This window comes from Solanum verrucosum, unplaced genomic scaffold, assembly GCF_900185275.1.
Source record: "Solanum verrucosum unplaced genomic scaffold, falcon-dt-bn FXZP01000255.1, whole genome shotgun sequence".
Taxonomy (NCBI): Eukaryota; Viridiplantae; Streptophyta; class Magnoliopsida; order Solanales; family Solanaceae; genus Solanum; species Solanum verrucosum.
The window spans coordinates 98954-114900 of NW_026020006.1; the positions used below are offsets into that span (position 1 = coordinate 98954).

The 15947-nt window shown below is 28.3% G+C and overlaps 1 protein-coding gene and 1 pseudogene across 1 annotated transcript; one reads left to right on the forward strand and one right to left on the reverse strand.

The window, feature by feature from the left end:
* Positions 1–11044: 11044 nt before the first annotated feature.
* LOC125819559 (zinc finger protein SHOOT GRAVITROPISM 5-like) lies at positions 11045–14456 on the forward strand. The gene is made up of 4 exons (XM_049499005.1): positions 11045–11220; positions 11823–11974; positions 12590–12855; positions 13818–14456. Exons 1-4 carry the CDS (start codon positions 11106–11108, stop codon positions 14452–14454), a joined length of 1170 nt encoding a protein of 389 aa, XP_049354962.1. The 5' UTR covers positions 11045–11105; the 3' UTR covers positions 14455–14456.
* LOC125819723 (U2 spliceosomal RNA) lies at positions 12062–12189 on the reverse strand (annotated as a pseudogene).
* Positions 14457–15947: the final 1491 nt, after the last annotated feature.

Below are 15947 nucleotides of genomic sequence, written 5' to 3' on the forward strand. Positions count from 1 at the left end.
ATGAATAGATATCATAGGAATAGATCTAAAGCAATTAATAAACTTTTGGAAAAAAGAAATTTTTGGAAATTCTAAATTTGTTTAGGCTTCTAAGAAATATAAATTGAAAGGGTAAAATGGAATTTTTTTTTCAATTATTTTTATTTTAATTTAGTCGTGATTAAATAATTTAGGATTTATATTTTTTAATAAGATGACCAACTACAATATGGAACAGAGGGAGTAATGTTTATGATTCATTTTAGATTATAAATTTATAAATATTCTTCTTTTTTATAAAAAATTCCGTGCCCAATTAAATATCATCACATAAATCAAAACGATTAGAGTAATTAACACTCACATCCTCAGTGACTATGTTGATTTTGGACTATTTGTCCTCAACCTAAAAATATAAACATGAATGATTGATTTTTTGAATTTTTGTTCCCCAAATTTATGAATTTCAAAATTTACATCCATGCATTAGATTTGATTTTACAGGAAAATCTTTTCTTTGTACTACCAAATCCAATGCCGCAAAATACTTAACAACTATAATAAAAAATAATAAAATAATAATAATATAAGAGAATTTACATAAATTTTACTAATTTAGAAGTTAATTACTTAGATATACTCTAGTTTATAAAATTATCTATTATATCAGATTTTGGTATGTTCAGATACATTCAGATACGTCCAGATACATGTATATCAGAATATATGGGATCAAAATTAGATGTAATTTGTTCTGCATACAATGTATCTAAGTGGATTCGCATGTATCTGAGATACATAACAAATCTCGTCCGCCTCTATCTCATCTCGTTCACTACTCTCCTATGTATGTCAGTATGTGGTATCACAGATACATACAAATACATGTATCTAGTGTATAGCTAGTGTGATTTGCATGCACGTGGGATACATCTAACAAATCTCATTCGTCTCCCTTTCCATCTCACTCGCCTCCCTCCCTAATTTATTGTATCTGGTAGCAAAAGTACATGAATCTAAGTGTATCTTCCTCAATATATGGTGGGAATCTCTTAATTAGGGATAAGATACATAATATTTTGAAAGTATAAGTAATAATAAATAGGGAAATGTTCGCAAATAGCCACTATAATAAACTTAATTATGTTCCATAGCTATAGTTTACATATTTACGGGTTGTAGTTATAGTTTAAGCTACCTCGTTTGTATAATTCGTGGATTTGTATAATTCAGTTATTTTTGTATAAACTCGAAATAATAAATTTATTCAATTACAAATATCAAAAGTGTAAACAGTTATACAAATTTCGAATTATACAAAAGTTATACAAATTCTGAATTATACAAATGTGCGAATTATACAAAACTAAAAAGTTGAGTAGCGTAATTATAGCTAAAAGTAGGTCGCGAATAGTAATTAAGGTAAACTATAGCTATGTTAACTAATTAACTAATATATATTTGCTTATACGCGTAATTTTCCTTAAGATATATATATATGATAGTGACGTCTATCTAATTACATAGTTTCTCCAATAATATACTCAATGTAATTCTACGGAAAAAATTTAATTAGAATAAAGTATACATAAATTTTATTTCTATCTTTTTAGAGGTAGAAACGTTATTTCTAAATCTCCGGCTCAATCAACGCATTTCAAAATAGTTTGTAAAGAACAAAAAAGAAAAGGATTTAAAATAAATTACATAAGACAGTGTAATTTTTTTTATATTAATACTGAATTTTGTTACATAATAACAGGTTAATTATTATCTTCATCAAGAATGTTTATTTTGGTTAATTAAATTCTGATTTTAATTCTTATGATATAAGATTCAACGTATTTAACTTTCAATCAATTGAAACATATATTTTTAGTCTTTTTTTTGTGAATAGCACAAATTTCTATACAAGTACTAAATATTTTATCACTTAATTATTCATGTGATATGTTATCGATAAAAAAAAATGAATTTACCAGAAAAGGTATCTTGATGATAATGAGTAAGGGAACATATAATTGATAGACTGACGAAGACATTCATTCTTTGTAATATGCTGCATCGATTAGAGAATCTAAATTATTTATTTATGTAAGAATATATATATCCTTTCAATAGGGGTAGGGTGTGGGGAGTGGGGGTGGGGTGGGGGTCCTTTACAAACACTAGAAAACAACTAATCTGAAATTCAATTTTGTTTTTTGTTTTTTTGGTTTCCCATCATATTCGGTATTTGTATTGAACTCGACTAAATTTGGATTCGTGTATTGCAAAGTCTATTACTAGGGCAACATTACTAATGAAGTTCTAAGGTTCAAATTCAAAATTTCTGATTAAGGATGGAGCGATCTGAACCATCTATCTTAACTCATGTTAGTAAAATTCAATTTATTTTTTTTGTTTTGTTTTTTATTCAGTGCCCAATATTTGCATGCATTGAGCTCTGCTAAATCTGAATTTGCGCATTGCATCATTGCAAAGACGGAACCAGGATTAAGAGTTTAGGGTTCTAAATTTTAGTGGAGTTTGAACCCACAACTCTAGCGTGGAGAGCATTTTCACAGTCCCTTCTTTACCACTGAGCCGTCAATCAGTTTTGTTAGGGATTCACAAGTTAATTTACATATATGTTTATTTAATTTTCTAATACAAATACATGATCTACGTACAGAAAAGCTATTGGGTTTGTCCGAACCCACGAACCCCCACTTAGCTCCGCTCCTGATTGCATAGTCCATTTCTAAGACGGTGCTCCCAATAGAATTTCAAGACTCGAATCTAAGATATCTTGTTAAGGCTGAAGGGATCTCGATCATTCCATCACGACTAAATTCGAGTTCGTATATTGCAGAGTCCATTTCTGTTGCAGTGCTTTCAACAAGATTTTTTTTTCCATTCTCATAAACTCAAATGTCATGAAACTTATGTTTAAGGACGAAAGAATATTTTCAATCATCCCTCTATAACTCATATTAATACAAATCTAATTATATATATACTATATATATTTTATTTTATTTATTATTATTATTTATTTTTCACATCCAAACAAATGATATGTTTTCAGATCCAAGACATAGATTATAATTGCACCTGCAGCAACTTGGTCCTTCACTTTTATTTAAGGCTTTGTTTGAAACCACGACCTCATGTTTCGATTTTTTAAAATAAATTTTGTACTACTACTTAATGTACTATACTATTTTTATCGTTTAATATTTTGACACACTCATAACAAAAATTATTCCATAACATATATAGAAGCGGAGAGCCACCTTAGAATTACTTGAGTACTCATTACTTTATCGTCGGAAACACTCTCAGAAATATTTGATTTTTTAAGAAAAAATCATCGAAAATGTTTTTGACAAGTCAATTTCTAATGGTGATGAACCCCATTGGAAACTTTAAATTAATTAATTTAACGAGTTTTTGTTTCTCAAAATGTTCAATTAATAATATAACCTACTATATTTATATATTTTCTTGATGAATAAGTTTAGCATTTGTTGTCATTTTCTCCAAATTTCTCTGAGATAAATATTCAAGATTTTTTCCAAAAAAAATTGAAAATAATAACTAATTCATGGTTTGATATATAAATAATAATAACTTCATTCTCGATTACAAAAAAAAAAAAAAATTGATAAAAAACTTTCATTTATTTTTCTAAACATATATTATATGATGTCGACGAAGAAATAAAAGTCAAGAGTTTGTGGCATCAATTTATTTCTATAATAATAATAATAAACAAATAGTTGAAGTCTCATGTTATCTTGTTTGGTTCCAAAGAGCCAAATAGGGACAATTTTTATGTTTATGTTGTTAGGTTAATTGATTAGCACTTATTTAATTTTTTGTTTGTTGAACAATATAAGTCAAGTCATTATCAAGGCTAAATTATATATGAAATGAAATTAATCATGAACTATAGATTAGGAAAATGAAAATTGACAAAACCTTTTCGACTTGTCTTAATTAGTTCTTCCATAATTGAACACTTGTTTATGATAAATAATTATTGTGTTTAATTATTAGATCAATAATTGTTGGATAAACTGTTAAACCAATAAAATTGATTTATTTACCTCTATCAAATAGTTGTCCCAAGTTATTCTCTTCCTCCATCTCTACTTATATCCATTATATTAAAAATAATTATATTAAAATAGATATTCAGTTTAACAAATCAAGAGATTTATCCTTTAATTTTTAATTTGTTCTTATTATTAATTATAGTAATTTTTCAAGACATGAATCTATTATAAAGGGTGATATAATAAACAATGTATTGTTTTACTTCTTAAAGGGTGTCAAGTCAATTATGGACAAAAATGGACGAAGGAAGTACTTCTCAATTTATAAAACCAGAATAAAATTAATTAAATTTTTCTTACTTTACCTTTTTTAATTTTATTTTTTTTAACCGTAAACAAGTTTAAAATTTCTTATGAATAAATTAGTAAAATAGTATATTTATTTTTATTGATACATTTTAAAGAAATATATAAAGAGAATCTGAACAACTAATATAAAACCAAAGAAATAAATTTCATTACTTACACCTTATTTTATTTTTATGAAGTAGAAAAATAATTTCGATAAATCCTCTATTTGTTTTTACCTTAATTATCACATCATCATCATATCAACATAAATAAATTTGTAATAAAAACTACCACGTGAAAATTCACAGCATAGACAGAATATGAAATCAATAAAGTAGAGGACTCATTTTCACCAATTTTGTACAAAAACAATCATTTCCACTTTGGCTTTTTATAATTAGTGAATAGTGATTTCCCAACTACCAAAAAAAAAGTTTTTTTTAGGTATTTAATATTTATATTGAGTTTGATTAAATTTGAATTCATATGACCTATTTCTCAAGACAATATTCCCTATAGCTTTTTATTATTCCCAAAAATCGAAATGAAAATATCTTATTAACCGTACAAAAAAATAAATCATGCTTCCACATTTCGTATCGCTAAAAAAAGATTTTTTTATTTAGACAAGAAAAGATGTTTGGTCCTATTTTAGGTACTTGTACAAATGTCAAATCTCAAGGGAATTTTCACTTATTAGAGTACAAATTAGTACGTCTAATTAATACAAATATATTTGTGCTACTGATATATTAAGAAAAGAATAGTAAGATAAGTTTTGAAATTAAATATTAGTACTTATGTATTAAAAAAATAATCTTTTTTTTCTTTTTATCATACACTATAAATATAATTAATCTATTATAGGAGATTAATTATTATTTTTTATAAATTTATCAATTAATGTTTATTGCGTTATTTTCCCATGTCATTTTATGAGTTTAAATATTATGCATTAATAATATAAGAAAAACAAAATAATTGAATCACTTAAAAAATAATTATAATTACTACAATAAATTTAACAGTATCATTTATAAATAGAGTTTAAGTTCTGTATGATAGGCGTGAAAAAATGTACACAATTAAATTGCTTTAAAATATTTGTCACTAATTCTGTTTAATTATATTGATTATATTGAGTATAATATATAATTTTTTTATAAGAAGTAAATTCATAAATAAACCATAAATAAATATACACGAATTTAATCAGTTTATAAACTTAGTTAAACGCACTTTCTCTTTTGTTTTAAGAAAAGAAAAAATATGTAGAATCGTACTATATATTTTTAGGGGTAAGGTTGTTGCATACACTCACCCTTTTCATATTCTAATTGTGTGTACACCTATCTTTTCCAAGGGTACACATATTTTGGCCGGTCATTCCATTATATCAGATATATTATTATCGTACTATATATTGGTAAGGATAAAATTTCATATATACACCTACTCTTTCAAGGAATACACGTATTTTTGTTAGTCGTGTGATTATACTGAATATATTATTATCGTACTATATATTTGTAAGGATAAAATTGCATACATCTACCCTTTCTAGGGGTATACATATTCTGGTCAGTCGTGCGGTTATACTAGATATATTATTGTCGTACTATATATAGATAGCTATATATAAGATTGCATACACTCACTACTTGCATATTTCAATTGTGCGATTACACTGAACATATTATTGTCCTACTATATATTGTTAAGGATAAAATTGCATACACCTACCCTTTCAAGGGGTGCACATATTTTAGCCGGTCATGCGATTATACTAGATATATTATTGCCATACTATATATTGATAGTACTTAAAATATTGCATACACCCACTATCTTCGTATCTATTTTAATTATGCTATTACACTGAATATATTAAATTTCATCATTTATAAATCATATTTCGTCACTAAAAATGTTGTGAGACGAAAAATAATTGGTCAATTATTCGTCACTAAATGTGTATCGCTAAAAGTATACAAATACAATTTAGTGCTTCTGTAACGACCTGATTCCGTCGTTATAGAAAAGTCAACGGGGGAAAATTTGGGGCCGGAAATTTTTTTCGTAGTAATTGGATTTTCCAAACCTTGTCCATATTTGGATGAAATCGGAGTCTTTGAGGTGTAGGGAAATCTGGTAACAATCGGGTGAATCACTTATGATTTTGATTACATGAGTAGTTACATAACTCGCTAAGAAATCCGTACGACTTTACGAAATTGAATTCGGGCGAGTAGAACTCTTGGAATTGATCTTAGAGTAAAGGGTATTTTTTTATCATCGCGGGTTAGAGGTGTGTTGTGAAATGAGAATTTTGGAATTCTTGAAATAGCTATATGTTTCGTTCTGGCCGCTTTGGCGGGGGCTTTTGCCGCTCTGGCGTCGCCGATGTGGCGGGCCCGACGTGAATTAAAGTCGTTAATAAATCCCTAAACGACCTCATTGTGCACTTTTTGACTTTTTGAGCTAAGGAACGACCCTCAGGCAACTCCTACTCGTTTTTCATCATTCTTGAGGCTAAAGGTAAGTTTTTCACTCCCCGAATCAGTCTTTCGATCGGTAGAACGTAATAGAATGGGTGAATATTGATGGGGAAGGATTTTTTTATAGATTCTATGGTGGAAACAACCCTAATTTGGATGATTTGGATCATGGGTTTGATCTAGGGTTCTGAGAATTGTTATAGTTTCGGGTAATTAGCGATTGTTTGTTGATTCCAGTGTTATTGTAATTGTTTGTAGATCAAGAACAAGCGAAATGAATCCGAAAAGGGAAGGATCAAGTTTCTTAGGGTTTCAAGCTTGTTTTGAGGTAGGTGATGGTTGTGATTCTATGATTATGTGATGTATGATTGTTCTTGCTTCATTATGATACTTGTATATGTATGAATGTTGCAATGCTGATCACACTTGTTGTAAATGAGATAGAGAATTGATGAATGCCATGACTTAATTGTATGATCTTTATGATATACTTGTGATTGTGATTGTGGTGTGTGAATGGGATCGGTTGCCACGTTCCGGCATAACTAACTTGGATCGGTTGTCACGTTCCGGCATAAAATGGGATCGGTTGTCAGTTCCAGCTTAAATATGGGATCGATTGCCACGTTCCGGCATGGTAACTGTTTGTGTTCCATAAGAGGACCAATGATTTGATATAAAATGTGAAGTTGCTCGTTGTTCGTAAATGTTGATAATGTTGTATATGTTGATATATATGCATGTGATTATAATGTTGTTTGACTTGTTTATGTTGCACTAGTGGGATAGCCGTGTGATCCTACCAGTACACTGTGGTTGTGTACTGATACTGCACTTGCTCTTATTTTTGTTGAGGTACAGGGCATCTTCAAGCGGTTACTGACAGACCTCTCTTAGAAGATCAATGATCGTCGCTTAGAATTCAAGGGTGAGCCAATTCTTTTGGCTGCCGTGGGATTCTCTTTCGTCGATGTCCACCATTTCCGGGCTTAGACATTTGTTTTAGCTAGTTGATTAGTTCATTAGTTGGGTTTGTATCCCTTTCTTGTTTAGACTTGGTTCATTGTTAGAATGTTTGGGTACATTGACTTTCAGGTTCTAGGTTATTCTTCCACATTGTTAGTTGTTAGTTGTTAGATCTTTTGTTGAAGTTTATGGGAACTTCCGTTTTTAGCTATTATTTCTACTTTCCTATGCTTAAATGCCTTAGTTTTGGATTAGTTGTTTGGTTTGGGTTGTAGTAGTGGTTCTCCCATCGGAGTGTTAGTGTGGGTGTCAATCACGACGGTCTGGGTCGTGACAGTTTCATCGCTGAAAGTATTATATAACTACAAAAAGAAAAATCGTCCCCAAATTCTTAAACATTTGTGACAAATTTATTTGTCGTAAAAAGTATATTTTTTGTAGTTAATTGTATTTTTTGTCACTAAAAAGATTATTACTACCGACAAAATTATGTCGTCGCTAATTATTTTACTTCAATCAGTGATGACATCAATTGTCTCTAAAGTTATATGTATTTTGTAGTTGAACAAAATCTAATTTCGTCGCTAATGACTATATTTTCTATAAAAAAAATAATTTGTTCTTAAATGTATTAATTAGGAATAAATTTATTATTACAAAAAAAGTTAATGTTCCTATGATCTCAATTTTTTTTAACCCCTCCTAGGAGGGAGTCCCACATTATGCTTCGAACTCACAACCTTAAGACCCTCCCCAGGAGCAGCTCCCACATTATGCTTTCTTGGGGACTCGAACTCGCAACCTTAAAGTTGGAAGTGAGAGTGCTAGATTACCATCCGATCAACTCTCTCTTGTATCTCATTTTTATTTTATTTTTAACTTCATTCATTTCTTTCAAATTTAACTTCTGTAGAAATAATATATTACTCCCTTTGTACCAATTTATGTGGCACTTTTCGTTTTTCAAAAGTCAAATAGTTTAAGTTTGACCGGCAATTTACGCATGGAATCTTCAATTTTTTAGAAATGAAATTTATATATTTATAAACTACGTAAAAAGTACTATTAGACTCAATAATTGACAATTCAAAATATTTAAAAGATGTATGAAAAATTTACGATCAAAGATAGACTTGTTTGAATCTCGTAATCCGAAAAGTGCCACATAAATTGGGACGGAGGGAGTATATGATTATTTATACACATACACAAATGCATGAAATTTACCACCCACAATTCATTCAAATGTAGATTATATTTTAATTAAACTGCATATTTTTTTAAATTTCTTTTAATATATTCCATACAATTCTGTCATTTTATTTATTTATTTTTATAAATTTTATAAATTATTCAGTATAATTATAAAATTATATAAAATTAAACTTTCGATTTTATTTTAAAAAATTGAATAATCGGTTCAGTTCGATCAACAAAATAATTTTTTTGAAAAACACATCGATACCCATAAATATAGTAATTCATCATAATATATTTGAAATCCTAGTTGGTTCATTTCTTTCATTTGTGTATTTATTTCTTAGTTTATTTCAATTTTCACACTGATGAAAAAGTTAAAAGAAATTAATGAAATATTTGGCACCTTTGCAAAGTCTAAGTTTGTAAGTCGATGTTATCTCTATATAGTTGCTCTACGTACGTATGTGGAATTACTATTAAATATGTACATATTTTTAGGCAGAAACAAATAGATCGACTTAGTCTATGCAGTTTACCAATCACAAATCAATAGACACGCACAAAATTTAGCACCAAGACTTGAGATATTATTCTTTCTATCGTCTTTATCGATGAAAGTATATCAAATAAAAAACAAAAGTTTTAAGCCAACAAATCTTAGCAATATAGTGGTAGAACCGTACCCCACTCACGGTACTTATAACCTGGATTGTATTTTTCAAATGATGCATTTTATAATTGCATAATTTTAAAAAAATTATGAATTGAACTTTTTCATTTTTACAAAATCAATCGAATTGGTTGGTTTAAATATTTTCGCTCGCCAATTAACGAATGGACTCTGTCTATTTCTTATGAAGTACTTGTATTATTCTTTTTGTAAGTTGTCACTTGTAATTATGAACAATTGTATCCAAAAATATTGTATTTAGCTATGAATTTTTTTCATAGCAAATAGTTGAATTATTCCCTACAAATTTTAAGTCGTCGCTATTTAACACCTTACATATTTTGTGACAATTTTTTTGTTGTCACTAAATTACAGATTGATTAGAGACAATAAAATCTTTGTCACCAATTATTTGTATAATTAGTGACGAAAATAAATGTCATAATTAAATCTAAATTTGTATAGCTAAAACTTATAATATTTAACTACGAACTCAAATTTGTTAATATTGTAACAACATTCTTTTTTAGATGAAACTTTTTTGTGTCAAAAAATTAATAAATTTTAAGACAAAATAATTTGTCATGAATTAGATACATTATTAGTGACGAAATAATGTGTCACTAATAACTTTAAATTTGTGACTAACACTACTTAACAAATGGCGCCAATTAATTCTTTGGTGGAAAACTTTAGTGGACAAAACTTTGCTATGGATTTTTATGTTTCGTCACTAAAAGTATGTGTCTCATATATTTAAGAACGAAAAGTAAATTTTGTCACTAAAAGCAAACATTTAGTGACAAATTTGATGTCGTGGTTAATAATTTCGTAGCTATATATCATATTTGTTGTAGTGTATATTGGTAAGGATAAAATTGCATACACCTACCCTTTCTAGGGGAACACAAATTTCAACCAGTCATGCGATTATACTAAATATATTATTGTTGTACTATATATTGCTAGTTATAAGATTGCATACACCCACTGTTTTCATATTTCAGTTGTGCAATTACACTGAATATATTACCGGCATACTATATATTGGTAATGATAAAATTGTATATACCCACCCTTTTCATATTTCAGTTGTGTGATTACACTGACTATATTGTTGTCGTACTATATAATGGTAAGGATAAATTTGCATACACCTACCCTTTCTAAGGGTACACATATTTCAACCAATCGCACAATTATACTAAATATATTATTATCGTACTACCTATGCGATTACATCAAATATATTGTTATCGTACTATATATATAATGGTTTTATTTTACTGGTTCTCCTCTTCTATTTATCTATTATACAAAAAGCTAAGAAGCAAAAAAACAACATTTCATCATATTGAATATATCTCTTTCTCTCTCTCACTCTCTCTCTCTTTCTCCATGCTAACTAGCAACTCTTTCTTGTTTGGTGCTCCTTCTAATTATTCTGATCCATTTTCTTCTCCAGAAAATGGTTTTATTATCAAAAGAAAAAGAAGACCTGCTGGTACTCCAGGTATATATTTTTTTAATTAATTAATTTGTATATTTTCTTTACTTTAATTTACATAAATATATGAAGAATGGTACTTTTTTTTTCCTCATATGTGAGATAATGTTGTGGAACACTTGAATTTTAGCTCTTGTGTGTCCATTATAACTCTAAATTCATGTTTAGTCAGTGGCAGAGAAGAATTTTCATCAAAAGATTCATTATCTATCTTTTACATATACAGTGTAATTTTTTGACGAAAAGAATTCAGATGACCTCCTTCTGGCTCTCTCTATTCCGACCTTGTGTTTTTTAATTCAATATTTTAAACGTTATAGATGAGAAAGTTGGGTTATGATTATTTAACCTTATCGATATAGTCAAGGGCGGAGCTAAAGGCAATTAAGGAAGAGGTTTGGTTGATAAAACCCCTTTCGTCTGAAAATTATACTGTATAAATTTAATTATTGAATTTTCTTAAGCTTCGTGTTTTTTTTGGAATTCACGAGTTAAAATTACTGGCTCCGCTACTATTGTTAACACACATATGTTTAGGGTTGTTCGACTTATATTGGAATACTACTGAATTCTGTTGAACTCGTAATTGAATTTACAAATTTGCACAGATCCCGATGCACAAGTTGTGTATCTAACAGCTGAGATGTTAATGGAATCTGATCGTTACGTTTGTGAAATCTGCAATCTTAGCTTTCAAAGAGAGCAAAATCTTCAAATGCATCGTCGTCGCCATAAGGTTCCATGGAAGTTGAAGAAGAAGGTATTTAATTTATGTATAATTACGTCATCAATATCGTCTCATCTAAAATCTTAAACTGTTCGATAGAACACAAGTTCTTCTTTTAATGAGCGGTGGTCTTCCCCTTTTGAAAATTGAGTTAATATCATGTGTGGATCGACAATTCACATATTAGATACTAAGCTGATAAGAACAGATGTTACACTTGATCTTAGCCACAAGGCCGAGAAAGATATGATAAGAATAAAATTTTAAGAATTTACTAAATTATACCATATATTTCAACACATCTCCTCACGTGCAAGTCATGAAGTTCTTCTTTCTTCTTTTTTTAACAAGAACGACACATTTCAATATTTAGAAATAGTAATTCATTTTTAATTAAATTTCTCTGTTTATTCTTATTGAAATGATTTATAATAACCACATAAATTTCTAAGGCTTAGTTTCCGACAACAATTTTCAAAAGTCTTTCATTTTTAGACTGTAGTCCTCAGTCAAACATAGTCACATAAATTGGAACAAATATAAAATAGCATGTTAGATTATATGATTATATATGTCAATTTTTTTATTTTTTTGTTATAAATCAGAAATATAATTTTATTTACTTAATTATATTTTCAACGTGATCAGGAAGAAGAGAAAAATGAGATGGATCAAGTGATTAAGAAGAGAGTATATGTGTGTCCAGAGCCAAGTTGTGTGCACCATGATCCTTGTCATGCACTAGGTGATCTTGTTGGAATCAAAAAACATTTTAGAAGAAAACATAGTAATTACAAACAATGGATTTGTCAAAAATGCAACAAAGGTTATGCTGTTCAATCAGATTATAAAGCTCACATCAAAACTTGTGGTACTAGAGGCCATTCTTGTGATTGTGGAAGAGTTTTCTCTAGGTAAATTCATCTTCTTAATTTTATCCATTTATATATCTGTGTTATGTTTTATATGAGTCGAGGGTTTAGAAGAAACAGTCTACTTATCTTCATAGGAGTAAGGTTGCATACACACTACGTCCTATTCAGATTCTACTTGTGAAATTACATTGAAGTTGTTGTTGTAATTTTTATCAGTGTATCTTAATTTGTTGCATGAGGTAATTAGTTAACATGTCTTATTTTCTAGGTTATATTAAACATACTATTAAAAAAATTAAGAATTAACTACGAAATTTGTTGCTGGCTAATCTATCACTAAATAGTTTGTAGCTAATAAGATCGTCTCGTTGTAAAATGTCATTGGTATGTCGTTAAATAGAATTAATTAGCAAACGATGAATTTTCATTGTTTAGCGATAGAAATTGATAGTCGTAATTCCTTCTTCTTTTTTCTTTGTTGTAAATTTTTTTTTGTGTATGAATGATTATTTGTAAGTATCTTTTAGGTGACTTAATAGCGTAAAAAATAAAATTTATACTATCTTATATATATTATACACATATATCAAGATGAGATTACCATGTTACTTGAACTGGTAACATCTTTAGTGTTAAAACCTAATGAATATGTCTTGTAAAGGTACTACATATTTAGTGTGCTCACTTTTGAAAATCTCTTCCTTATTTATATATAATATATATAATATATGATGATAAAATCACTATCTTTTAGTTAAAAACATGAATACTACTATCAGAAAATCACTAATTTTTGACAGATATCATGTCAAAATTTGGCTTAACGAGTCGAATTTTGATAGATTTCATTGGAAATATTTTTAATAAAAAAATTAGCGATTTTCTGATAGTGAATTTGAATTATAGTATGTTTTTCTATATATATATATATATATATATATAAATACCTTCTTCTAATTAATCTACTTTTTTTTCTCCCATTTTTATTGCTTCTTTTTCAGAGTTGAAACATTTATTGAGCATCAAGATTCATGCAAACCACAAAGTACAACTTCTAAAGAATGCCATGATGTGCAAATACCAAAACCATTTTTCTTGCCTACTACAACAACTACTACTACTCATATCTCACATGATCAATATTCAAGAATATTGCCTAATCTTGATCTTGAACTTTTCACTTCTCCAAATTATTATAACCAAAACACACACAATTATTCTCATTTGTCATCATTTGTTGGTCAAAGTGATCATGTTCATCATCATAATAATAATAATTACATAGTCCAAAACAATAATGAAGTCAAAGAAATCGTTGAAGAGGCAACAACACAAGTATCAAGATTGAAAAGTGAAGCAAATGAAATCCTCAAATTAGCAATGGAAGAAAAGGCAATGGCTATAGAGAAGAGACAAGAAGCAAAGTGTTTGATTGAATTAGCCAATCATGAAATGGCTAAGGCAATGGAAATTAGACAAAGTGTTTGTGCTTCTTCTTCATCATCATCATCACATGTCATGAAGATAATAAAATGTAGTTCTTGTAATAATAAACAATTTCAAAGTGTGTCATCATCAAAAGATGCTACTTTGATGACTAATAATTATTATTTGTCATCTTCCATTTATAGAAGATGATGAAAAAATTGAGTAGTTTTTTTTTATTTTTTTAACAAGTGTAGTTGAAATAATTACTTTTGGTGGTTATGATGAAAAATGCTAGTGAAGTTAGATTTTTTATATGAGGAGTGAACAATATATGTAAACTATGTTTTATTGTAAGACTTAGTTAAATAAAGTTGGTTTTATTATTTTAATTTTTTTGTATCTTGCCCTCTACATGTTCTCGATCTTTTCAATTTGTTTGTTTGGTTTAATTATACGCAAATACGAATTTAGAATATGATTCTTATTATTGAATTCATTATATACTTCTAAGTTTTAGTAATTTCTTACATATATCTACTCTTGATGTTGAAAACCCTAATATCTGAAGGGGTCTGATAAGCTAATCTGAATTAGTTGAATCTCATTATATCATTTCTCGAAAGATATTATGGTTTAATTTCAAGATTTATATGAGTAACAACTTCTTTGATGAAAATTTAAAGTTTATAATTATTGAATTCATGAGAATGGATCATTAATTTATCATATGGATTAAGTTGAAAGTATATATTCAGTGGTTTTCATATCTTTTTGAAGGTATCTGAAGATCTCTTGCAATGCCTTTTATGATAGATTTTTTGAAGATAATTTTATTTATTATTGATCAATTCCTAAGAACTAACCTAAGTAAATTCATGAACATATCTATGAAATGGATATTAATTATCTACTTCCTCCTCTCCACATAATTAATCCTTCAATATTTGAGAATTTCTTTTTATTGGTGTTCGATATATGCATTGAAACATCGATTATTTCAGACTTGTCAAGTATGACTTAACAATGGAGAAACACTTTTCATGCGGATTTTTTTTTTTATACTCAAATCTTGAATCCAAACATCTAGTTAATTAAAGACGAAGAAATTCTACCTATCTTATTATAACAATCTATGGTTGTGAATTGTGATATCCAAATTCATAGTCAACAATAATAGTAACATACTTAATGTAACCTCATAAGTAAGATTTAAAGAGCATGAAATGTACATAAATCTTATTTGCCTGCATTTTTAGATTTAAAAAAACCATTTTTGATAGATTTTCGTCTCGAAATCTGCTAATAATAAAAACAATACACTCAATATAATTTTAGAAGTGAAATTTGAGAAGAGCGGAATATACACAAATCTTATCTACCTGCATTTTTAGTGAAATAAAAATTATTTTTGATAGATCGTCATCTCGAAATCTGAAAAGTCAATTTTCATAAAAAAGAATAAGAAGCCTCGTGGCAATTATATGGTCTTGAGTGGTGGACCAAATGATGAGTACAAAAAAAGGCTGGAAATAGGATTAAAGCTATGTATTCCATAAAGTCTATTTCATAACATTCAATATCACACAAGAATATGAAACCAAATCACTTGCTATATATATGTCTCAATTAACTTTTGTGGACCAATGAATATAAGAAAAAGCTGGAAAATAGAACTAAAAAACTAATGTATTTTTTTTTTACTC

What these genes read in the sequence shown, in the direction of transcription:
- LOC125819559 (XM_049499005.1), top strand. Translation starts at nt 11,106, where the DNA reads ATGCTAACTAGCAACTCTTTCTTGTTTGGTGCTCCTTCTAATTATTCT. An exon ending in CATGGAAGTTGAAGAAGAAG is followed by an intron (nt 11,975 to 12,589) that starts GTATTTAATTTA and finishes CAACGTGATCAG; the next exon opens with GAAGAAGAGAAAAATGAGAT. An exon ending in TGTGGAAGAGTTTTCTCTAG is followed by an intron (nt 12,856 to 13,817) that starts GTAAATTCATCT and finishes CTTCTTTTTCAG; the next exon opens with AGTTGAAACATTTATTGAGC.